General features: G+C 35.7%; 1 protein-coding gene across 2 annotated transcripts in view; it reads left to right on the top strand.

Moving 5' to 3' along the window:
• The window catches only part of LOC143239187 (semaphorin-2A-like), a 478,807-nt gene that overhangs the window by 379,751 nt on the left and 72,305 nt on the right, over positions 1 to 26,751 (top strand). For both annotated transcript variants that reach the window (XM_076480055.1, XM_076480054.1), the window contains exon 2: positions 20,847 to 20,934. In XM_076480055.1, the coding sequence (XP_076336170.1) occupies positions 20,897 to 20,934 (38 nt within the window). In that variant the 5' untranslated portion in view covers positions 20,847 to 20,896. The remainder of the gene's footprint in view (positions 1 to 20,846; positions 20,935 to 26,751) is intronic.

A 26,751-nucleotide genomic window follows, 5' to 3' on the forward strand; every position in this document is an offset into this window, starting at 1 on the left:
CAGCGATTGCAATAATTTCTGTGATTGCTAACAAACCTTAATAACTTTACTGACCAGCTGACAAAAGAACAAACTTTCGTTTCTCTAAGTAACTGCACACTATTAGTCAATCTTTCCTCGCACATTAGCTTGTACAGGATCATTTATTGTTGTATTTATATTGATGTATCAATTTCTACCAAGTATGGGAAGGTTTTAGATAACAGGACTACTTTTATGAACTTTGTCAATCTCAACATTATACGTCGTGTAGCAAACACCTCAATTAAAACATTGAAATGTAGCTTGCAACTCATTTATGTAACTCATAAATATTGAAGGAGCTACAAAATCCTAAATTTACCATTAGTAAACGTTCTTTACAAAATTTGTTCAAAATTATTTCACCATTATTAAGCCAGAGACAAACGTACGCAATTTAATATCTGTTTGCCCGAGAAAGCTAATGTCAGGCCATCCCTTAAGTAATGTCCGATTTTAGGTTTATGAAAAGGAAAGGATTTCAAACGCTTTTAATGTTATTTAATCAATAATGTATGTTCCATTATTATTAGTTACTTCCTGCTAATGATTCACAAGTTTCTGAATGCCACTTATATAAAATTCTTGGAGTTTGGAAGAAGAGAATGTAGAGAGGATAGTTTTGACATCTTCATGTGTTCCAAGCTCTTTTCCATCAAGATAGTTCTGCAAACTTCACAATAGATGATAATCAGATGGGACAAGGTCTGGAAAATAAGGAGGATGTGGAAGTTTTCCCAGTCTAGCTCTTCTATCTTTCCAGATGTGATCCTTGCTGTATGGAGCCGAGCATTATTCTGGTGTAACACACCTTTACAATTGATCAAAGTAGGTCTCTCTTCTTTCAGTGCAACATTCAAGCTATCTAACTGATGACAATAGAAGTCTGATGTGATCGTTACATTGAGTGGCAGCAACTCAAAGTGGATCACACCAACAATATCTCACTAACGCTTAACGCTTTCCTAAGGTGAGGTCCATTTTGGGCTGTGCTTTATCCAGTTTACCTGTACTGAGTCATCCTCTGCGGCGCTTAACATTTTTATAATGTGTCCATTTTTCATCTCCAGTCAGTAACCTGTACAGAAAAGGTGAGTGCAGAGAAATGCAAATATCTACTCTTGCTGTAAGGTTGGCTTCTGTCAAATCGTGGGGGACTCATTTTATAAGTTTTGACATCTTTCTAAGCTGTTGCAGATGACGGTAAACTGTTGAATGAGTTGAATTAAGCTTCTGTGCTAGTTCTTCAACTGTTACAGCACAATCTTCATCAAGTGCAGCCAGCAGCAAGATGTGAACTTCTGAAACCACCTTCAACATTTTCTTTCACTGAGAGACTTCGCCCCACAAACACCTTGAATGTTTCGTGTAGTTTCTGCTGCACTATTGCCTTTTTTAAACTCATAAAGCATTATATGACTAATGTGCTCCTCGGACGCATCCATCTTCATAAGGGTTCATTTGTTTAATGATTTCAAAAAGTTGAGTTGGTTAATTTCTTTTATTTGTCTGAACATTTTTATACACGTCCTACTACATATTTTAATCATTAAAACCGTTTACAAAAACAGAAATGATGACGCACTTTCTGTATTAAATTTTCGGACGTTACTTATGGGATGACCTGATATATAATGGAAAGTTAACGAAAGCCCAAGACTCTACATCTTGAAATGTGTACAGTATATAGAAACAAGGTATCAGTATAAACATAAGACCCAGTAAAACGGTCAGTTATATTGGTCAGTTAATAGGTAATCAGTATTTTAATTATTTAGTTCAGTATTAGTAGTGAAAGATATTACATCTATTTTATTTATTCGATGAGCTAGATGTTTGTTTGTAGTCAACTGCTCTTGGAAGTTAAATTAATAAACAAATTAGGCATACTAACCATTATTACGTGACTTTCTGTTGGAACATTGTATTTACAAGAGTTTCGTGTTTGAAGTTAGACCTATCGGTGAAAATGTCTATAATAAACATTAAAGAAGAAATAGAATCATTTGTCATTGTTACGCGAATAGTATCTCTCATTTGTATAATCCAAAACAATGTCAGATGATAGAAAAACGTTAAAACAGTTAAATTCATTTATTAGAAACACGAAATGTTTCATTCACTTTTTTTTTCCTTCTCTTCCCCAAAGTTATTAAAGAGAGAACGTTCCATTAGAGACATTAAAGTGCAATTTATCACGCTGGTTTACAATATCCCCTTGGGTTTACTGCCGAAAAAATAAAAAACAACAACTCAGATTTATTAGTATGCAAGGATGATGAAAGGTGTTTTAGTTTTTTAGAAGTATAAAGGTTTCCCAAATGAAGCCCTCACTATCTTATTTACTGTCATGTTCAGTTCGAAATTCGATCCAAAACTTGCACATATATTGTGTACTATTTTGTTTTTCTCAGTAGAATATTTTCTGCAGATCTTGAGACCTCTTAAAAGATATATAAAATCTTTCTACTTCCACTGGTTTCGTTAATTTACCACGTACCAAGTGGGCGTGTGTTGCTGGTTTAAAATATTATGACTTGTACTAGGTTTACAGGGCAGTAGGAACATACGTTAGCATGGTAATCCATAATAATCCATTACATTAACATTCTTTTCAAGGTATCATTAAGTGGTAAGAACTCACGGAATACGTGTTGCCAAGACCACTGTTATTGTCTATCACAGGGTGAAATTAAAATATAATGAACGGTGATACATTGGCACGCCTGTTTCGCGTGAGCCTTCTATGTTCGTCACGTGCTTTTCAAGAAACGATCAGTACTAGTAACTTTAAGTTTTTTTCTTTTTTTTTAATTAGTGTGTGTGAAACACGCCTCTGTATTACTTTTAATTAATGATCTCATTAGTGGTCTAGTCGTGTACAGAACGTTTTCCAAATAGTCATCCTTATGTTGTTACAATAGTAATAATAGTCGTTTTGAAAACAATACGGTACGCTTGGATAGTCAAGTATAGAAGGTATACTTTAACTGTATTAAATGCCGACTGCTTTCAAGATGTCACATTTTGCTTTCGCTAGATTTATCTAACTTTTCTACGGGGTTTGTAGAGATTTGTTTGTTTGTTGCAAAGCACAAAATGAGCGATCTGTGCTCTGTCAAGCACAAACATCAAAATTCAATTTTTATCTGTAAAAACTGATGTTTTATTGTGTTCGTATGTAGATGAACCCCATACCAACATGTTTCATTGTGTTCGTATGTAGATGAACCCCATACCAACATGTTTTATTGTGTTCGTATGTAGATGAACCCCATACCAACATGTTTCATTGTGTTCGTATGTAGATGAACCCCATACCAACATGTTTTATTGTGTTCGAATGTAGATGAACCCCATACCAACATGTTTTATTGTGTTCGTATGTAGATGAACCCCATACCAACATCATTGGACTTTGGTATCGCTTTTCTTATTTACAATAACGAGGAGCATGCGTTGTAAAACCTAATGATGACGTTAAATTCTTTGGACAGATTAGTTACTAAAATTATTTATCCAAGTGCAAAGTAATGTACTTGCATGTGATCCATATTATGACAATGTTTAACGTTGATTTGAACCCACTCTTTGGCCCGGCGTGGTCAGGTGGTTTAAGGCGTTCGACTCGTAATCCTAGTGTCGCTGGTTCGCATCCCCGTCACACAGAACATGCTCGCCCTTTCAGCCGTGGGGGAGTTATGTGGCGGTCAATCCCACTATTCGTTGGTAAAAAAGTCGCCCAAGAGTTGGTGGTGAGTGGTGATAACTACCTGCCTTCCCTCTAGTCTCACATTGCTAAATTAGGGACGACGAGCGCAGATAGCCCTCGAGTAGCTTTGTGCGAAATTAAAAAAACAAACAAACAAACTTGAACACACTCGGCATCGTGAGTGAAAAAAAAAGGATCATGGCATAATGATGGATAAGTCCTCGAGTCATCGAAACAGTGCGCTGCGGGTTGTATCAAGACTAATAGAATTTTATGGTGTATTTATAGAGACCATCATTCATAACAAGTAAATATTTCTTCTACAAGTCATTACTGTGTAGTTTTATTCTCCACCTGTAAGAAAAATTGATATTGACTTATTGGAGAGGGTTGTTTTATAGGAATAGGTTAAGTGCTCAGAAATTGTATAATTTTGAAAGGGAAATGATAGAACACAATTTTATTGAAGTTGACAGGACTACCTGAAAGATCGATACAATAAATCTTCCGATTTTATGTGCTTGTGTTCTGAAGACGATAGAAAGAGAGAACACAGGTTTACGATTTGAAAAAAGATAGGCTAGACTTCGGTTAACACAATTGTATTTTTCTAACAGGATTATTGGCTTATGGAATGAGATGCCATTGACAGTAGTAGAAGCCAGTACTTTATTGATATTAAAAGGGAAACTGATTTCCTCGAACAAAGTAGTGATTTAAAGTTTTTCTGAAGGTAGGTGTGCAGAAGTATTCGTGTAAGACGCAATGGTCCCATGGTGTCTGTATGTTATACTATATTGGTTTACCTTGTTAGAAGAGCGAAAATACTTTGTTTGTCAAGTGCAAAAATACACTTTTAGCGTGGCCGGCATGGCCAGGTGGGTTAAGGCGTCGATTCGTCATCTGAGAGTCGCGGGTTCGAATCCCCGTCGTACTAAAAATGCTCGCCCTTTCAGCCGTGGGGGCTATATAATGTTACGGTCAATCCCACTATTCGTTGGTAAATAAGTAGCCCAAGAGTTGGCGGAGGGTGGTGACGACTGGCTGCTTTCCCTCTAGTCTTACTCTGCTAAATTAGAGACGGTTAGTGCATATAGCCTTCGTGTAGCTTTGCGCGAAATTAAAAAAAAAACTTTTCGCCATATCTGTGATATGGCTACCACTGATATCGAAAACCGGTTTTTAGTGTTAAAGTCTTCAGACTTACCGCTAAGCCGCTGGAGAAGGAAAACAAAACCTGGGAGGATAGAATCCAACCAGATTCAGTTTATTTCAAATACGTTTGATCCACTAGTTTTAAAAAATGTTATATTTTGGTTCACTTTCTGAAAAGGTAGGAGCATTCTCAGACACTGAAATACTCGGTTTAGTGCAAAACAACTGGACCAGAAAAAACAAACAAACTTGTAAAGTAACTCAGTTTTCTTTGAGATTTACTCAGCTAATAGACCCGGCATGACCAGGTGGTTAAGGCACTCAACTCGTAATCCGAGGGTCGCAGGTTCGAGTCCTCGTCACACCAAACTCACCTTTTTAGCGGTGTTATTATGTGAGGGTCAATCCCATTATTCGTTGGTAAGAGTAGCCCAAGAGTTGGCGGTGGGTGGTGATGACTAGCTGCCTTCCCTCTTGTCTTTCTCCACTAAATTAGGGACAGCTAGCGCAGATAGCTCTCGTGTAGGTTTGCGCGAAATTCAAAAACAAAACAGACTCAACTTGTAGCACGTAAATTATTAATAATTACACGTCATTATCGCAGTAATTTTCTGAAGTCTACAAAACTTGAGTAACCAGTATTTATGTATAGTCTGCTAAGACTAAGTGTTTCACCATATCATGAGTCGTATTTAAAAAGGTCTTTTTTTAATACCTGTCAAACATTTGGTGTTAAAAAGTTAATTTTACGTCACAAAAAGCGGGAAATCTGCAGTACGCCTCACCTTCTACGTGATATAACTTGCGCAGTTCACGTCTTTTCTTCAGATAAGAATTTACATATACTTGTGGAGATTAAAGTAATATGATTTTGAATACTTTTTTTTTTTTAATTTTAGCCATAAAATGTTTTCGCCAGGTTTACAAGTATCGTCAACTTGATACAATTGAATAATAAAACGAAACCTTTACGTCAGTGAGCAACACAATAAAATTCACTTGTATAGGTGGTTTATTGTACAATATGTAATTTATCTAACTTGTATAAAAGTTATGATACTTAAAAATACTATTATTTACAGGGCTGTAGTGTATTAAAATATTAAATAATGTAACGGATTTATTATTATATATTTGTTTAATATCGATATTTGTTTCAGTTAAATGTACATTTAGAAATGTAAGTAACTTATGCTGTTAAATGTGTATTGCGAAATTTCGTCTATTCCATAAATTTGTAGAAAATTCTCGAGTGTAAGAAGCAACAACATAGGTTTTACGAAAGCATTAACGTATTGTTGCCAACTGAAATTTTTAAAACCTTGTCTTAACGTCTATAAACCGACACGAAGTGACAGTTTTATATTGTTGGTTTGCTACAGTTGGTATACCATAGCCCCCCAGTGGCACAATGGTATGTCTAATGACTTACACACTAAAAGCCGGGTTTCGATACTCGTGGTGGGCAGAGCACAGATAGCCCATTGTGTAGCTTTGTTCTTAATTCTAAACAAATAAAAAAAATGGTATACCATAAACCTCGGAAGCTATAACTATAATTAACGCTTATTAATCTGTAAGCTACAGTTTGTAAGTAGTACAGTTAGTGTATTGCTTAGTTTCCGTGTGATCCAGGGCAAGAGAAATAGCAGATAACTTTGTAATGAACACAAACTGTAGAGGAGGTCCTTCTGAGCAACCATCAAAACACAGCGAACCATGGCAGAGTCTGCAGAGTTGCGTGATTTTGAAACGTTTGTAAAATGGCTCGAAAGATGTTAGCAACGAGAAGACGGTACGTCCAATCACGAGTATCCACCTTTCTCAGATGGCTTAAGGAAAGATCACTGGTGGGGATGGCGGGATTGGCTGATCGTTGGACTTTTAACATCATTCAGTGATAGACCCAATTCACTCAGCTGTGCCTTTGGATAAGAAGGCTAAAAGAAGTAATAGTAGACACTGTATTCCTAAAGAGCACAGACCACCAAGGAAGAAAGACACAGCCTCAGGTGGGATGTTTTGGTAATGATCGAAGCTTTGTAGCGAATTGCAGCGAGGGGTGTAAACGTCTGAGGTTAAGAGGAAGTTCACAGAATCTGCACTAGAGAAGTGTGGAAAGCCTCTCTGCAGAGTTGAAAACCCAGATTATGTACTGGGTCCGACATCTTCAAAAGCTTTGGCACAACTATCGACACAATAGATCCATGCAAAGAACATCGACCTTCTCCCAAAGAAGTGGAAGAAAGGACACGGAAGATGTTCAGTGCCCTTTTTACACTTGACACGAAGCTGCGTAATGTGAGGAAGTAAAGTCAGCTTACAGTCGAAGAGAAGCCTTAAGAACTTCATTTCAGGAACTACTAAAGAACTACAGCACCAAGACGGAGCTCAGAATCGGGGTGTAAACCCCACTGGTGTCAAAAATGAATGCAAACGGTTTAAGAAGAAAAGACGAACCCGTTTTTCCTGGGTTCACCCCACCTAACGAATAATCAGTCTGCAGCTGCTACTCGGTGAAACCGGAATTCCACGGTCAACGAGAAGTGTGGACATAAAGGCTGTTAGCAACAGTAGGAAGTTATTCAGTGCAAGTATTGATGTTGATAGGGAAAAGTGTGGTACTCAAGACAGCTCTGAGGGAATCCAAGTTCGTGTGTGACGGACAATAACGAACCCACACGGCTTGCAATCTCAAATAGAATAAATAGTTGCGAATAAAAAATTAGTAGATGGCCACATAACCCATAGAGATGGCCACGTAACCCATCCCAAAGTATTAAACCTTCTTGGAGGCTGTTAAAACATTTTAAACCTTTTGTTTAATTTTTTTAAGATTACGTTCAGCAATACTCTTTAGATGTGAACAAATCAAAATGAAAGTCCTACGTTGCCCAACTCAACAGCCTTAAGTTTCTTGGAGATTGGTACAAAAGAAAAAATTAAGTGTAATGACACTTTTTCTTTGCTATAAAGTAAGTTTTTCAAACTGTTAAATGCCATTTCTTTCAAATATTATACATAAATGTCATCTGTGTCGCAAGCGTTTCCATTTGTTAAACTTTCATTGACACCATGTACATCTTTCTATCTTTTTAGAACTTCTGTGACAATGTTAATTTGGTTCTACCGTATCAGAAATGGCTTATCCACCTTCCTTGGTATATTACACAATTCTATCATATTATCCGTCCAATCATCTTTACCGTTTTAGTTAAAAGACAGTTCGTTTCTCATGTAGTATCCAATTTTCTGGATATAAAATTGGAAAAGGTCTTGTTTTATAAGAAGATATAAAATCAACTTGATAAGTTATCTGGTTAATGAACCTGCACTGTTCATATTATTATACAGTTGTAAACCTTCTTGAAACAGATTTACATCTTCAGACGTATTTATTTGTTTTATATCTGCGATGTGTGTCGTGAAGTCTCTCGTCTTGGTACGCGAATACCAACTGACGTTTAAATGTATGGTCATGTGATATTATCAGGCTTAACTTCATTTCGCATGTCAAACAGCAAATATGCAGATTAATAACGGATATGGGTTGTCAAGCCTAAAACATTTCATAAAACTGTCTTTGTCGTCTGCAGCAGTTGTTCGAATGTAGTTACTCTTAATTAAGCAAAATTATAAAAACTATAAAAACGAGTTATTTTAGCCGTTTATGTGCGTCATGGTTTTACTTGTGTGCGAATGATATTTGGTTTTCTTGTTTAGAAGAAAACTTAGATGACGTTGTTGCGCTGTTTTCCTAATATTAACACAAGCGTTGTGTAACCTGTGTATAAAAGTTCATATACAGGGTTAAATACGCGATATTAAAATGATTTTTAAAATACAGAATGACACGTATCAAGTCTACACCATGGTGTTGTTTGATATTATTATGTTACCAGAAAGTAAACGTTTTGGGTAATGGTATATAATAGTATAACGTAAAATAAATGTGTTCAAGTCGGAGATTATGATGTCCAACATAAGGATTTCTTTTGTTCTTAATGAATACGGATCAATTTGCACGCTCAGCCAAAACATCCTATTTTGTATCTTTGTCTGAAATAAAATAAGACAAACTATGCTCACCTTCCCCGTTTTCCAAAGGTTCACAGAACCATTACAATGTGCGTGTTTCACTTCTGTGGTAATGCTTATTACAACTTACATTTTTTTACCTCATTAGCTCCTAATATTATAGGTTCATCTTTAGAGAAGCGAGATATTCATTGTAACAGCACCCCATGTTAATCGGTGCATTCAGACTTCTATATAAAAAGATTCAGTGTCTGTGTGCGTTACGTAACTCCTAAACGCGCCAAATTCTAAGTGGTACCAAACCAGTCATTTCGATCCTGAGGTTTATACAAAGGAACTTGGTGGGGGAACTTCTTGGGGAACCAAGAGATTTCACGAAATCCTCTTCTCTTACTCTGCTGAATTATCCGACTTGTTGATGCCAAACGAGTTCTTTCGGCCCTGAGGTTCACACACAGGGAATCGGGGAATTTTGCGAAAACACTTACTAGAAATTCCTGTAAACGGACCCCACATTTGGCATTAGTTCTATTAAAGTTATTTTAATTAAATAAGTATGTCCATCAATTTCTGTTCGTAACTTGGTTAAAAAAGTTAACTCTGCATTATTGCGGCAATGTGAGTCATAAGCCCACGAGTTCGGTAGTCAATATCTTATAAAACGTCACATATTAACAAAGCATATAAACGTCAACAATATAACTAAACGAAAATAAATCCAATCAACACAGGTCGTGTTATTGTCTATAAAATAAACGTGTTTACATACAACAATAAATGTAACAATGTTACTCCCAACCTTCACATTCAACTAAACTCTCCCGTGCCTTACCAGACCAACGGTCATTAAGTTAATATCACACGAACTGCCCAGTACTGACCACTTATAACACGAAAGGAAAGAGCTGGTCACCCATTTCAGCCACGTGCACAAACACGATTGCTTCTCTTTGAGATGAAGTGGCTCCTAGGGTCGTTTATTTGTTTGTTTGTTTTGGAATTTCGCACAAAGCTACTCGAGGGCTATCTGTGCTAGCCGTCCCTAATTTAGCAGTGTAAGACTAGAGGGAAGGCAGCTAGTCATCACCATCCACCGCCAACTCTTGGGCTACTCTTTTACCAACGAATAGTGGGATTGACCGTCACATTATAACGCCCCCACGGCTGGGAGGGCGAGCATGTTTTGGCGCGACTCGGGGGCGAACCCGCGACCCTCAGATTACGAAGCGCACGCCTTAACGCGCTAGGCCATGCCAGGCCTTCCTAGGGTCGTAATAAACAAAGCTTATTGTTGAAAATATGAACGTGTGACAAAGAACATCTGTACATACTTTTGAAACGTTCCTTACAACATACAGAACTAAAGGAATGTTCTCTCGTAGTTTTGAAAGCTATGGCTCCTTTAGATGTAAAACAATTTTTTCTTATCCTACTTTTAGATTTAAATTCTTGTATTTAAATTAATTGAACAACACAACCTTGTCATTGCTTTGTCATCAAAGAGCAGAAAATCTATCTCGTACTTCAACGTTCCGGTGTGCCATACATTCCGACGTTTTAGTTAACAGTTTGTGATAATTTGCGTTGTTAAAAAGTTACTATCAAGTGTTAGAGGGTTAGCTCTCTGGCTCACTTTCCCTGGCGAGCTAGTGGTAAAATGTATAGCAATGTGCCGACTAGGCCTTTCGCACAAAGCTGGGTACTAAAATTATGTCGAGTTATTCATTGTTGCTAGCATTGAATGTGTATGTCAGTATCGGTGTTGTGTATTATAGAGACAAACGTTTATAAGAAATATGTTATAAATATAAACGGGTTTTGAAAGAGACCCAAATCTCCAGGAATAAGAATATTGAAGGATTCGAAACCTGTCTAGTTTTGGTTTCTCAGAAAAACTATTGTGTGTGATCCCTCTTGTTGGCTTCTTCAAACCAGAATTTATAGATACAAATGTTTGTAAGGTAGGATGTGTGAGTAGCAAAACAGTATTTAGGCTAAGAATACAAGGGAATTAGCATCTTCGGAAGAGTGTTATATGTGTCTACAAACATAATTGGTATCTAAAAGTTATTAACACATATCACGTGAAAGGGTTAGTAGACAATGTTATATTTCCCCTCCATAAAACCACCAGTAGGACCTTTTTTATTACAAACTAGACAAATGGGGTGTTACCTTATTTAGAATGAATGGTTATAATAATGATGTGAAAATATAGCTTCACTGACTGTAAAGCTATGTAGCAATTGTTGTTACAAAGAAACTCGCAGGTAATTTGAGTTAAATCTCTATCTGGAGTACATCTGGTGCGGTTATGTAACTGACTAACTATTATGTATTTATTTATTCTCTGTTAGAGTTAAGTATTTCAATGTTCTTGAGGGTCTTTTAATTCAAAGTAAGATATGTAAGTGTTCCAGTTTAGTAAAGATACAAAACAACACCTATTTCTGTATTACACTGTTACATAGTATATAGTAGTCAACATGTACCACATCCCAACAGGATGTTAGTGACCGTGTTCTCCCTATTTCTATATTGCACATGGTATACTAGTCAACATCCCTGTATATACTACGTCCAAAGAGGACGTTGGTAACCATGGCCTTCCTCGGGTTCCTGGTTCTTAAGGCACAAAATGTCAACACACTGATCTATTATACACAGACTTCACAAAAGTCAACCTCTGTCATTTACGGTCTCACTTTCCTTCGGTCTTTCCAGTTACAACCAGATTTTCAATTTATTCTTTCCTCGTAACGTGCACGAGAAATTCTATCATTTTCTCACGTTATCAGCTTGCTCCTGTCCTGTCAAGATGTCTTCGTTTGAGATGTGACTTGTCCAACATACCTTCAAAATACACCTTAAGAACCACAACCCAACTGCTTCAATTTTATTTTCCACACTTCATGATATTGTCCAACATTCTGATTTATACACGAAAGGTGTTATAACTTCCCAATCTTAACTTCGTCTCCATAAAAATTGTACAATATACAAGTTTTTATCTTTGTTTTTTTCATTAATTTGTCATTTGCAATTCATATTTCCCATGTTATTTCGTAATGCGATATACCATCTGTTGTTATCCAACATAAGTTATTTGTTAGTTGTATAATTTTAATGTATACTTACTGAGGTTTCTAGCATGATAAACATAGTTTGTCGAAATTTACCATTGAATATTGGCCTTGGAAATACTGTGTTTCTTATACAGGTCACACTGCACTGTTTAATTTCATCATGTGATGTGAAAGTACGGAAATACTGCTTTGCCATTTTTGATAGGCTGGTAAGGAGAAAACTGTATTATTGTATTATGATACAGTATTCTTACGGTCCGCTTAGTTTGTACTTGGATCGTATTTATTAACTTTGGGATGAAATCGTTACGATGTTCAGGCCCAACTTTTAGTTTTTCAAAGGTTTACTGATACTATTAACCCTAATTTACAACCAAATTGTCCTTCCAGATTACAGTGAACTGTCTGTAAGGACTCGCTGTTTTGTTTTTTCAAGGATTTACTGATGCTATGAATCCTAATTTACAACTAAATAGTCCTTTCAGATTACAATGAACTGTTCTGTTAGGACTCGTTAATTTGGTTTTGATTGAAGGGTATACCGACAGTGGTATTTATAACTAATAAAAATACTCAACACTTACTGATCAAGTCTATATAACAAACGATAGGATTCGAGAAGTGATATGCATAGGTTGGTAGAACGTTTATTTTGGTGATAAATCCTTAGGTGCATGGTTGGTGTGAAAATCTTATATAAAACATATCGCAACGTATATTTGACACTGATACTGACCTGGAGTAAAGTGAGCTATAAAGATGGGTGCTGTGATAATAAATTAGAGGGAAGACTTGTTTCGCTTACGAAACGTTTTTTTGGTTATGTTGTTTTATAATCAGTGATGTCGAGAAAACCCACTTGTAGAGAAATATATATGTAAAAACGGCTCGTTTGGGTTGAGAAAATATTTTATATAGAGGAATGAACAACGTTTCGACCTTCTTTTGGTCATCGTCAGGTTCACAAAGAAAGGAAGAGGTAACTGACCGGAAGCTCACCACACGTTTTAAAGGGGTTGTGTAACTGAGTGTCGGAATGTAGAGGGCGGTATTAGATGTTTGAATATATAATTTTATATTATTTATTTTATTATTTTTAATATAGGTATAAAGGTATTCCTTTGTATTGATTTATTTTGGGCTTGAGTTGTTGTATAAGTAAGGCTTCTTTAATTTTACGTTTGTTTATGTATGTTTCTTTATTTAATATTTGAGTGTTTTCTATGGTTATGTTGTGTTTATTTGACTTGTAGTGTTCGAAAACGTGTGAAGGTGACTTTTTATATTCTTTGAATCTGGTTTTCATTTTTCTACTTGTTTCTCCGAGCCGACTTTACATATATATGTTTTATATTTGAATGTACAGATTTTCTAACATAGTGTATATTTCAAGTAACTGAGACAGTTCCAATACCACTGATGATAAATTATAAACAAATCTAATGGCTGTGTAGGGTTATGTATACCTGACTAGACCTATTCCACAGCACGTGATACCCACCAAACACATGTAGCACAAAAGACACTTTCAACCAATTGGTCTTATCAAAAGTGAGTAACCAATCGACTTATCTAATAAGAAACACCAGATCTAATGGCTCTTTCAAAGCTAGGGTATGAGTGGCAACTATGACGTATGAACAGGGTGACGGTTCTATAAATGTCCATAAAAAAAACATGAAATTCACACACAAAATCTTAACATGTAAACTCTGCTATCTGAGATGGGGTTCTGGGAGAAAGATAAAGTAATTACCCAAATACGTTTCTCTTTACAATGTACGGTACTGTTTGTCTATCTACACATCTCTTCCTTTCACACGTGGCGACGTAGCTCGTGCTTCTAATTTCTATACAGTTCAAAGAAGTTTTTAAAGCTTCCCACGCACGTTCACACGTTGCTCTTTTAATTATAAAAATAGGTTTGCGTGACGGGTGAAAAAAAATCAAAACTGACGTGATTACGTAATCATAATGCCAACGAAAATATCTCAATTTCGACTTGCAAAGAATACATGTTACACACTGACAACCCCATGTTGATATATATCGTGGGTGAACAGCGTCAGTAAAAACTGTGTGTAATTTGAGAACGGTATAAATCAAGAAGCCTTCATACTGTAGTGTAATATCTTCCGTGTTTTCGTAGTCAGCGTTTTTTAGGTTAATCGTCAAGCGAGTGTGATATTAAATACTTCTCTTACGTCATCTAAGCACGTTTTTTATCCTGGCTCTCCGATTTCTCTCATGATTTAGCATTATTGCATTTCTCATTATTATTATTAATATTATTATTATTTTAATAAACTAATAATTGAAAAACTTATTTTAAACTTTTCACTTGAAGCAAAAAAAATCTTCGACAGTGGGTTTAAACTGTTTTATTTGTATATAAACGTTTTTAAAAAATACACACACACGATTTTTTAGTCTTGGTGTAACATTTATGTAGCTGTTTAAAATGTTTACACCACAAAGAGGCTGGTACAGGCATGATTAGTGTGTCGTGGCTGTGATTTCGAGGTTTAATGGTTCGCGTCCCGCTACGAGAAGTGCACTCCGTACTTATGGGACCTTTTATACACTACAAAAGTCGCAGTAAAACCCTTCCATTCGGTTAGACTTCAGTTGCCCCAGAGTTGACTAGTCACCTTCCCTCTACTCTATTAGTTCAAAATTAGGGGTGGCTACGTGCAGATAGCCATGCATAGCTTTGCATGAAATTAATATAAACGAAACATAGCTAGGTGAAGCTGTGTTTCTGAGACTTGGGTAATATGGAATAAAGGTTATTGTTGTTGTTTTTTAACCCACAGTCCTTTCTCGTAGGGTAATCCGAGGGGAGGTAGTGGTTTTATCTGAAGTAAAGAAATGTACAATCATGGTTACGTTGGTGCAACCATGTCAGTTTCAGTATGCATTAAAATAATATAGAACTAAAACTGTTGCAAGAAGACTAATGAAGTTAATCCACGCAATTCGTTTGAAAGACTGTTAAAGTGTCTGTCATTTAATTGTCACTGCGCATGCTCTAGCAGTAAAGAACATGTAACTAATAAATATATGTAACGATATAAATATTCATGAAGGCTTTGCCTTATATGGAGATCGAACTGTCAAGAATGCACAGTGCCAAATGAAATGGTGTAAAATTAACACTAAGAGAAATAACGTAAAATCTAGGTTTTGGTTTGTTGAAGATTTCCACAAATTTACTTTACGATGTCGATTTCATTATTTCATCGTATATTTTGGATGTGTTTAGATTAATCTGAATTACTTTGATAATTTTATGATTCCCATAAACCCTCAGGGTTCCCGATTAACCGGATGGTGTCGGTCTTTCGAACACGAAGCTTGTGTGTCACGAGGAACGTTCCGGAGTCTCGAGGCACATTTTTCCTTACCCCAACTTCCCGCGTGCTACTATTGACGGTTGACTTACAGGTGTAGACGCGCATTTTTAAAAATATTGTTCGTGTTTTTTCACACACGTACATATAGATGTTAAGTAGATATATCTTAGCTAAAGACAAACAGTCTCCGGTTGCTCCAGATCCATCCGAAATATGACAAACTTTGACTGCTTCAGATGGGCCACGGTTGAGAACCACCGGTCACGAGAGCAAATACTCTCAAATTGTGGGGCGCCCCTCTTTGTCAAGGCTACAACCGTGAGGGACTAAGAAGTGGCGTTTTGTCTTTGTTTTACTCAAGCTGTGTGTACAAACACACACACACACACACACACACACACACACACACACGGTTTAAATGAGGTCAACGTTTCATTTTTTTTTACGGGGGCAAAGTGTATTGCAGAGAATGAAGGGTGTGCGGCCTAAACACATTTGACAACTTTGCAGTACACGTGTGTGGGTATCGGTAATCTGTGCGTACGTTTTTCTTCTAATTTGAACATGCTTTCCTTTATGTTGTTACATTTAAAGTTGAATAATTTCTAAACCATTTGAAAGGTAACATTATTAAAATATATTAATTACTTTCAATTGCATAAGAGTAAAAAAATTAGAATAATATAATAACATTTTTAGGTTTCTGGAGTCTTTCTTCGCAGCCGTTAACTAACAGACGTTTTTAATAACTAAAACTGCATAACTTTCATGTATTTGGAAGAGGAACAGTGTCAAAGGTTATTAAAGTACCTGTTAAGAGTTCTTAGTTCCTTGACTCGTGATCAGCGGTAAGTCCGGACACGTAACGTTAAAATCCGAGGTTCTATACCCGTGACTGGCACAGCACAGACAGCTCGTTCTTTTTATTTGTTAAGATAAAGCTACACAATCTTCGATGTTCCTGGAGATTAATTGTTGATCCAAGTCATTAAAGTCTAGGTCATTACCTTTAGCTAAAGAGAAATGAAATGTAAACTTACGTCCTAATTTTATGTTCGATAACTTGCGAGAAGGTGCATAGACTTGTATCCAGCCAAGTTGCTGGGTGAATGAATCTTGCGATACTGCAACCTACACTTTAATAAGCTGAGGGTGCATTACAAAAGTGACAATCAATCTCTTAGCATGGATGGTAAAATATAATGGGTGGCTGCCTTCCCTTTAGTACGTAATTCAAAATCAGGAATGTCAGCAGGTAGCTTTGCCTTGAATATAAAATAAAAATACACTATTCGGCCATGTCTGTCGCTATAATGTTGACCAACAGTCCATCTAGTCTTGTCCGTGCACATAAAATTGGAATACACATGAAACTTTAGAGATGGTCTGCTTCTACGCTTAGTTACTGGCAGCTGTTTTTTTTTCTTTTATTTCTTTAAGTTTAAATGACAAAAGATTCACTTTAGACCTTATCAACAAATGTGGATAGGCAGTTTGTGTTGTTTTCTCGTACATGGTCGGCTTAAAAATCTTTCCCAAGTATACTAGCCTTCAACAAGAACAATAAACAATTTACATAATAAATTGAAAGCTATTTTCTATTACTTACAAGGTTTAACTTAACCTAGTGATACGAGTGTTAGGCTGCATACCAAAAGGCCCAACGTTCGAGGCATGATGTCATCGAATATAAACCGCACTTTCAACTGTGAGCACGTTATAAAGATGGCAGCCAATCGAATTATTTGATTCAAATACCTGAACAAACTTTTAAAGATGGCATTTGCTACCTTTTTTTCTGGTCAATACTAGTTAAAAATTAGGGATGGTTATACCTGTAACTTAGGAGCATCTGACCTGGCAACTTATCCCACATAAGGTGCCGTCCAACTTGGAAATTCCAGATTCCGAGTATTAAGGTTTAGTATGCAGAACAATTGTAGATTGAGTTGTTGATGTCATCTTTATGTGTTTGCTCATCATATGTAACACAATTCTAACTCCAATGGATTGTTGATATTTGTGTGAATAAAGCAGTTCTCTCAACGCTGTTACATACAGAATTTAACTGTGGTATTTTGATATGTAAATATAACTGTTAATCTTAACCACTTACTGTTTGTAAGGGAGGAAACTTAAAGGGAAAGGTGAAGTTAATTTCTTACAGAAAATTAAAATACGGGTTATTGTTGTCGATCGTTGTCCTTTGAGGCTACCAGAATAAGGCATTTTGACTACACATAATTAAGTACTTCACGTCAGTTGTACGAAAATTTTGAACGTCAAAGCAGTAAGCCTAATCTGTTAAGCCTAAAACAACTCAATGTTATGCAAATTCTGAGCGTCAGAGTATTAAGTTTAATCTACCAAGCTTAAAACAACTTCTGATCTCTAGAACAGTTAATTACAAAGACTCCTTTCCTTCGTTAGCAAACATTCCAAGACTATGACTTGTCTTTTATCTGACAATTTATTTCTGTAATTCTTATTATAATTTGTTAGATATGAATAATTAATTAATCATTATTAAGTTAGGCGATAATTCCCTTGTTCGTTTATCTAGTGTTTCTCTTTTTTTTTTGCGGAGTTTCTTTAAGTCCTTGTAATTTATCTAGATTAATCGATTAATAAATTGGATAATCAGTCAATTTATTTAAAAGAAAGAAACAATTATTCCTATCCAGGGCTCCTGAGAGCCATGGAGTCGGCGGACAAAACTTGTGGTGGTGTGTGCTGCCCTCTCACATTTCAGTACTACTGTTGTAAAAAACTTTTTTTTTAAATGTCGCCGGCTTTTCCGTCCTATCACTGGGTCTGCGCCTGTTAGCCAAAGTTTATAAAAATAGCTACAGTTATGAAAATAGTTTTACGAAACAGTTTATATTGTAACAACATGTAGAAAAAGTGTGAAGAAATGACTAAAGTAGGATGGAGAATAATAGATAGTAAATGCTCATTTCATTATATTCTTTCCTTTTTGTCCTACAAGCTCTTTTAAAATGTAGTGTTTATATTTTATTTCACGTCCACATGTGTAATTTTATCCCAGTTCTATCGTGTCTTGCATCTCTTACGTCATAACAAAGGTGTTTCAGAAAATGTGAAAACACCTATTTCTTTGTTTGTATAGGAAAGATAGTTTTTATTAACGACCTTTTTTACCCAGTTTCACATTTACCGAGAAAGCTCGCAGGGGTTATCATCGGGACCCTGTCCCTCCGGCTTGTTATTATGTCTATTTATTAAGAAAAAAAACACCCACAAAGTAAAAAATTATACACTTCTTATAACCTAACAAACTCGATTTTTTTCTGTTACCATTTTCTTCGTGTTTGGTGCAAAGATTATTTGCGACGTTTGAAATTAATTTTACAGATTTACTTTTGTTTCTTGTTTTTTTCCTGTCGTTGTTCGAAAGTGATAATATATTGGGTTGAGGAATAATTCGTGAGCGTTTTTTCAAGTTAAAAAATATATTCATATATGAAACGCTTTCGCAAAATATTTCATGTCATTTGGTAGATAATTTTTTGCTCTAATAGATGGTGTGTTTGATTTTCATATGTCTTTAATTTTTGCTTTCATTTTCAGCTCAGTAAATGGAATGTCAATGGACAAAATCGAGCATTTTCGACACCATCTACTTTTCGCATTTAATTTCTTGCAATTTCGTTTAAAACAATGCATACTATATACCTAGGTATTACATGAAATAAAGTATCATAATAAATGTTTTGGGTGCAATGTGTTCATGCATTGAAGTATTGTATAGTCTTGCATGTAATGCTTGAATGAAATTATTTAAAAACGCTCACGAATTATTCCTCAACCTAATATTTACACAGATTTTAATTTAAATTTGTTCCTGTGTTATTTAGAAATTATTGACGAGGGATGTTCCGTGAGATGAAAACAACCATTCAAAAAGAAATCCGGACATATTCGTTGTGGGGGTGTTATAATGTCACGATCAATCCCGCTGTTGATTGGTAAAAGAATAGTCTAAGAGCTGGCGAAGGGTAGTGTTTTACTAGCTGCCAAAATTAGCCATGGTGTTGGTTTAGGCGAAAGTTTAAAAAATCAAAATGAAGCGGACTCTTGCTTGTCTTGATCCCCAGTTGAAGTATAAATGTTTCAAATCACTCAGATAATTGTCGTCTTTCGTTTCAACGAAATATGTTTGTAAGAATCAGTAAAGTTTGTGAAACGAGCAAGAATAAGTAAGGAAACCATTTAGGACCTAGTAATCTGACAGTGAAAAATAATTTAGTCTTTATGACGTGTGTGTGTAATGAGAAAGTTTTTCTTTTTTCATTCAGTAAAATTTTATATCTGTATTAGAGAAGGGACACATTTAATAGTGAAAGTAGTAGCAAATGTTATGTCTCTGGAAATGGTCGTTCCCAGCTGTACAGATTGGAGTGCTTATATCATGTAATATTACACATTTAACACTGACAGAAATTGATGTTGAAACACGATATACTTATTCGAACCGGAGGTGGAGTGAAGTGAGTTCTGGAAGTTAGAAGTGTCAAAAACGAAACACTCGACATTTTGTACTTAGTATTTTCATAGTTGTACAGTATTTCGCAAAAAAACAAAAACAAACTGTAAAGTGTAAAACCTTACAAAGTATGTCGCAGATGTCACCGTCACAACAAACTGTATTATGTTTGTGGTGATAAACATCTGCCGTCCAGAGTAATTTTCTATCACGACAGACGTGTAGGTAACGTGCTTCCCCCAGTGACCAAGCAGTATTAGAGCATATAACTCTGAAAACCGGGTTTTAATACTCGTGGGTGGACACACACAGATAGCTCATTATGTAGCTTTGGGCTCAACACAAAACTAACAAAGTTCACAATTTCACATTACGTCATGTATGATATTGTTAGCGACCATAAATTAACCTCTATCTATAATTCAGGTTTACGAAAGTGTAAATGTAAAAATGTATATATTTTCGAAGAGTATGAAACATGGGATAGAATAAAAATACGTGAATATTTTTCTTATTAACGAGTTTCGTGTTTACTTCCATAATTTTCTTCGGATTTACAACGGTAAAACAAGGTGAGCTCAGCAGATAGCCCGGTATGGCTTTGCTATAAGAACCATAATTCTCGATAGCTTATTCAATTAAAACTTGAAGTAAACTTGTCTTGAAACAATTGGAATAGCAAAACCGAGAAACTACACGTTTATGCTGTGCTCGCTACATGTATGAAACCCAGTTTTTAATGTTATAAGCCCTCAGATTTGCCGTTTAGCTGCTGAAGGCTGGAGGCGCTAAGCCAAGTTAGCGTGCGGTAATCCAGCGACATACTTTTAGTATATGTATAAATGTACGTTTGAAACTATTTCAATAACTGTATATAATCTATCTAGAATAATATTATTGTTATTTTTAGAGAGGAGTGTATAAAATGGTTGGTAACAGTTAGTCAAAATGTTATTGGTGGTATATTCCAGATCGTCCTCACGTGTTCAGCTGTGGAGAGTTCTACTACCGGACATTTTATATGGACACGGACAAAGATATACTCTACGTTGGGGGCATGTAAGTATGAAACCATGATAATATCTCAGTATGTGTGTTTGCATTCTGGTACATGTTGTTTAATTTGTTTTTGAAGTTAAGCACAATACTCGCACGTGAGCTATCTGTGCTCTGTCCATCAAAGGTATCGAAACCCGGTTTCTAGAATTGTAAGTCCGCGGACATTCCGCTGTGCCAGTAGAAGGCTGTATTGTTTGAAGTTGTGGATCTCAGCGATAGCACTTTAATATTTACAGCGTGGTGCAGAGTTTGTTCTTCACTCTGGATTACCAGCGAACATCTGTCAAATTTCAACAATATTGATGAATGTTTTCACGATTATATATTGTGAAAAGAAATCTGTATATAAAACTAATGGATATTCCAGTTATTTCTTATAAAAATAGTTTTTGAACATATCTAGTGAGCGAGTCGTTGAAAGTCAATTCTAAAGTTCTTAACATTAAGATAATTGTGAATTAGGGCATTGATGACGAATAAAGAACTTGTGTAAAATCCAACCCTGAAAGTTACTTACAAAAAATTCTTAAAAGTGTAATTGCAGAAATTTTAAATATCCTTGAACGGGCTATAAAAGTTCCGATTAATTATCGGTTCTATTCCAGTGGTAGACAGAACACAGACAGCCTAGAGTGCAGCTTTGTGTTAAAAGAAAGAAAAAGTAAGCTTATTTATTGAAGTTTCAGATGCACGTGTCTGTAGAAATATCTTTGGGGGGGGGGCGAAGTTTAAAGCAAGAACAACACACACACACACACTGATTAAGCAAAGAAATGTTTCTCATCTTCAAGTCCCCCGCTGGTACAGCGGTAAGTCTTTGGATTTACAACACTAAAATCAGGGCTTCGATTCCCCTCAGTGGACTCGGCAGATAGACCAATTATAAGAAAACAAACTCTCATTTTTAAGGGGTGCTCTCCCCCCTGCGGACGTTGTTAGAAGTACTCACGGAAGTCCGTTTAGGAAAGCTTTAATACACTTGGATATGAGAAAAAGAAAATTCTCTGTTTTAAATTTTTAAAACTACTTTACTTTATAATTATATTCCAGCTTTTTCTTTTTTCTTTAAAGAAAGTAAAAAGTATTGTAACATGATGGTCATACTTTCATTAAATTTCATTGAACGGCGAATTTAAGTAACAATTTGACTTTTTCTTACGCATTATGCAATAAAACGTATAGAATTTCTTTCGGTTCAAAAACGACAAAACTGAGCGCTAGTTGATTGTCTGAAAGTTTGTATACTATCGTCAAATTTCGCTGGGAGAGAAGAATAAATATGTTGAATACTTTTCAGGAAAGTAGAAAGAATTTAAGATTAAATTTTAAAGTTAAGAATACAATGACGAGTTTCAATCAAATGCCTTTGGTACGGACTTAAAGGAATCATATTTCGGTAAAACCGGTCACAATTTGAACATAAAGTAGAAAATTCTCCCCCACGTAAACCAATAAATCAAGATTGTAGCGACAACACAACAGAAACAAATCCTCCATTAAAGGATATGTATATAGGTTGCTAGCCCTACAGGAAGTCTGTTGTTACTATTAGCTAAGCCTAATAATGTTGACTTAAGCCTACATGATGTACCGAAACTTGTTTAACTTCGAGTTCAGTGATGACAGTTAATTACGTGAATGTTTATTGCTGGTAAAGAAAGCCTTCTATTTATAACCTTGACTTAAATAATAGATAATTATCCCCTAAAAGTGATATCCCTGGTAAAGAAAGCAGTTTATTTGTAGCCGTAACTTAAAGAACAGATAATTATCCTGTATAAGTAATATTAAAAATGAATTATTATTATTTTTAGTACTTTTATAATTCATCTTCTACCATAATACACTATTTTTAATATTTAATGAAACAATGTTTTATTTAACATTTCATGTTGAAACACGCACAGTTGTGTCACGTCTTTTTTTACATGTCCATTTAAATTGACATTTTCTTGGACATCTTTCATAAGCCCACATAGTCCTTCTTCGTGTCTTTTTAATATAAACTACAGCTTTTTAACACCCTGTTGCTGTTTGAAACTTGGTTGTTTTAGGCAACCATTCATCATTCTAAATTTATTCTTAACCATTCTCCAAGACTGTTTTTTTCCTAAAACGTCCAGTTCATTGATGTATTTTTAAGCTTTGAATATTTTTAAAACCTTGCTAGTTTCCTTGGAAACATAATCTTGGATACACTTTTGATCTTTCCAAGAGCTCTAGAAACTTAATACATGACAGTTTCTTAATTTTCTGAGTTGTTTATTTCCTGAAAATTGTTCTTTGAACTTCCACGTAAAGGCTTTCAGAAATGTGGCATTTCTTTGGCTGTTAATGGTCTTCTATCTCAGTTGTAAACCTTTTCATTTTAAGTTTGTTTTTTATCTCTCTTTAAATATCGACAATCTATATTCAATTGTTTTCGAATCAACTGTCGAACGTTTTTTCAGTATAGTTTCTTGAGTTTTATCGGATTGTAAACACTGCAGCATTAACTATAGTGGAGGGATATACAGAATCTCAGAAATTTGTCTTTCAAATAAAATAGCCACCTCTTCTGATTGGTAACGTAACAAAACTATTTTGTAAAACCGACTTTCGGGGCACTTTTATTGACGTGTTTACTGACCTATTGAATCTCTGGACAGTGTACGTACATGACATGCAGCTGTTACTCATTGTGTATTCGAAACAATGAAAAAGATATCTGCAATAAGTTAGTAGTATAAGTTTGTATAGAAAATTCTGAAGGAGGGATTGAAATGAGATATTTTTATAAGTTTTCGTGGAGGCTTCAATAGCGGAGGGTCCAAAGGACGACTTTGACAGCTGGAGGTAAAGCAGTTTTTGTCCTTATCCTGGAACTTCTTGAAACTTAAGGACTCTTGGGTAAAGCCTAGAGGTTTGCTTTCCAGAATCGGAACCGTCACGACCTTTTACGAAAAAATAAGAGAAGGAACATTCCCAGTGGCATCTCCCATTTAAGTAGCGTGCCCTCTTAGTGTACAAGCCCTTCAGTTGCCTAAACAAAGAGCTTGTTCCTGATGACGCGAGGATTTGGGTGAGTTTGAAGTAGCTTTCCGCCACAATCTGCTTTCAAGAGTTACGTTACGACAGCCTACTTAAGCTCATTTGCATATCTAAAGCTTTCTCTCGGAGAGTTCTCAGAAACTACAGTGTTTACTATTGTTAGTTCTCAATGGGTATATTTTTTGTGCGGCGAAGGACCAGGAAGAACTGAGGTCACGTGAAATAATTCATCTCAACTCCTGCTCGTGCCATGTGGAATGTTTTGTGAAAAAAAAAATTCAAACCTCGCTACTGTAGTTTTAACTGTCACGTGATACAAAGAGCACCAGACGACACGGATTTATTTTTGAACAATATTGATCAGTGAACCACTTCCAGATATTGGTCGTCTTTGTTTTTGAAATACGCGTGATTAACAGTAATAATTCGTCAGAAAATAGTGTACTTAATTCGCTAAAGCAGTGAAAGATAATACTTACTGTTAGCAGATCTTTAGTTTAAAATATTAACATTCTTGTATGTAAGGTGTCGTTCAGAATTAGATATTTGAAACAATAAAATGGATAATTTTGTGAAACGGCAATATAACTACACCATTTCAAACACTGTGAAAATCAGCGAAGGACACCACACTGTTTTTGAAGCTTCAATTACACGTATTCCTGAGAGAAGTACGTTAGTTTAAATTGAATGTTCAGCTGAGCAATGAACTGTGTCACTAGCCGTACTCGACACAGCTGAGCAATAAACTGTGTCACTAGCCGAACTCGACACAGCTGAGCAATGAATTGTGTCACTAGCCGAACTCGACACAGCTGAGCAATGAATTGTGTCACTAGCCCTGCTCGACACAGCTGAGCAATAAACTGTGTCACTGGCCGTACTCGACACAGCGAGGGAATGTCTTCTGTGGTAATTTATACCAGATAACTCGGGTGTGTTTTGTGTATTGTAATGACAAGAGTTTACTCATGACACAAAGAAATCACATACAAATTGAGAAACTTAAAAACCCAAGCGCTTTTGGAATGAAGACAGATCTTCTTTCTCCTAAGAATGTCCGGTGTGTACCAGTGATTTTATTGTCCGGACTATGAATCCAGAGATCCGAGGTTTGAATCCTTCTGCCGTAGTATTTAGTTCCGCAACGTGTAGTCTATAAAGTTGTTGGTCAAATTCTAGTATACGGTCAGACAAGTGTAGCCAAAGAATTGGCGGTGGGTGTTCTTCGCTAACAACTGTATCATATCAGTACAGAATTCTGGACAGTTGTATTTAGCTAACCCTTTTATAGCCTTACACAAAGATTTTAAAATAATTTGTATAACGTGATATAATTTTTATTTTCGAAAGGCTTGGTGTAATGGGTTATTGTTATGGTTAATCCATAATCAGTTGCTATACGTTTTGAAATATTATGCTGCTATTAAATATCGCAAAGCCTATTTTGTTACTATATTACAACAATTAGTGTATATCCAAACCACAAATTTAACTAGAAATTCAACGGACATTTTGTAGATATATTCAACAGTGGTTAACGTCAAGTGAAATATAGGTTAAATCTAGACTGTTAAAGGTAATAACAGATGAAACGTTGCATATTAATTTTAGTGTCGTCTTTACCCTAAACTCATCTTGGGCCTCGGGTAAGATAGTTCTGCGATAATGGACTGTATAAAATTAGCGTCGACTGTTTCATTCTTGCTATCAACACGCAGTTACTGTTCAAATAATCGACTTTTTTTTTAGCGATATAGAATATGTTAATTATTGTGTCAGCCGTTATTCAAATTACCAGCCGTTAGTGGTTGGTTGACAGGCGTGCGAATTGGATTTGAAACAGGAGGGCTTGTTGACTGGCATATGGATTGGTTCGTGATTTTTTTTTATATATAGGTCTGTTTACAGTTGAAGCTTCTGTGACTGAGACGTATTGCATGAAAACGTACTCTCGGGCGTCGCACGGGCTTTCCGTAAATGTTTAAGTGGAGAAAAGTGTCTGCCTTTGTCTACCCTCATGAAGACTTAAAATGAATTATTTAACATGTTGGATGTTTCATGGTTCACAGTCCGTTACTGCCAATCACATTTCGAACTCTAGAACCCTAAACATTATAAAAGTGAAAGTTAAATCCCATTATTCGATAACGCTAAAGTTGGCGGTTGGTGCTGTTAATAAGCTGCCAATTCATAGTTGGGGGCGTTGCATTAAATTCTGAAACAGACTAACAATGTTGTATTGTTATATTGTATTGCAGTTTTGTACATTTTGTGACTTCATATTAAAGTTCGACTTAGAATCTGCAGGTTGTTGGTTCTAATCCCGTCACCGAATATATTTACCCTTATATTTATTTATTTTTTTGCCGTGGATGCATTATAACTTAGCGGTTAATTCCACTGTTTGTTGGTGAAAATAATCCAAGATTTAGACGTAGGTACGGGTTGAACAGCTAGCTGCCTTTATCTTTTAAATTACAGAGTTAACGCAGATAATCTTCGAGTAGCTTTGCGCGAAATTAAACAAAAATAAATTGTTTCGAAATAAAAATAAATGAAATGTGGATTATTCAGTTTTTATTTCTCGACTACTGTTTTTAATAAGATTATAATTTCATTTTCCTTAATTTTAAGAAACTATTTATCTGTTTGGAATCATCCAGACTTTCTCTCTTCGTTTACACTATTTTCATTTCTAAAATTGCAATATGAAGTTATGTTTTTATTTAAATATCGTAAACATGGCAGTATTACATTCAGTTGAGATAGTAAAGCTTAATATGG

Source organism: Tachypleus tridentatus, chromosome 13, assembly GCF_004210375.1.
Source record: "Tachypleus tridentatus isolate NWPU-2018 chromosome 13, ASM421037v1, whole genome shotgun sequence".
NCBI lineage: Eukaryota > Metazoa > Arthropoda > Merostomata > Xiphosura > Limulidae > Tachypleus > Tachypleus tridentatus.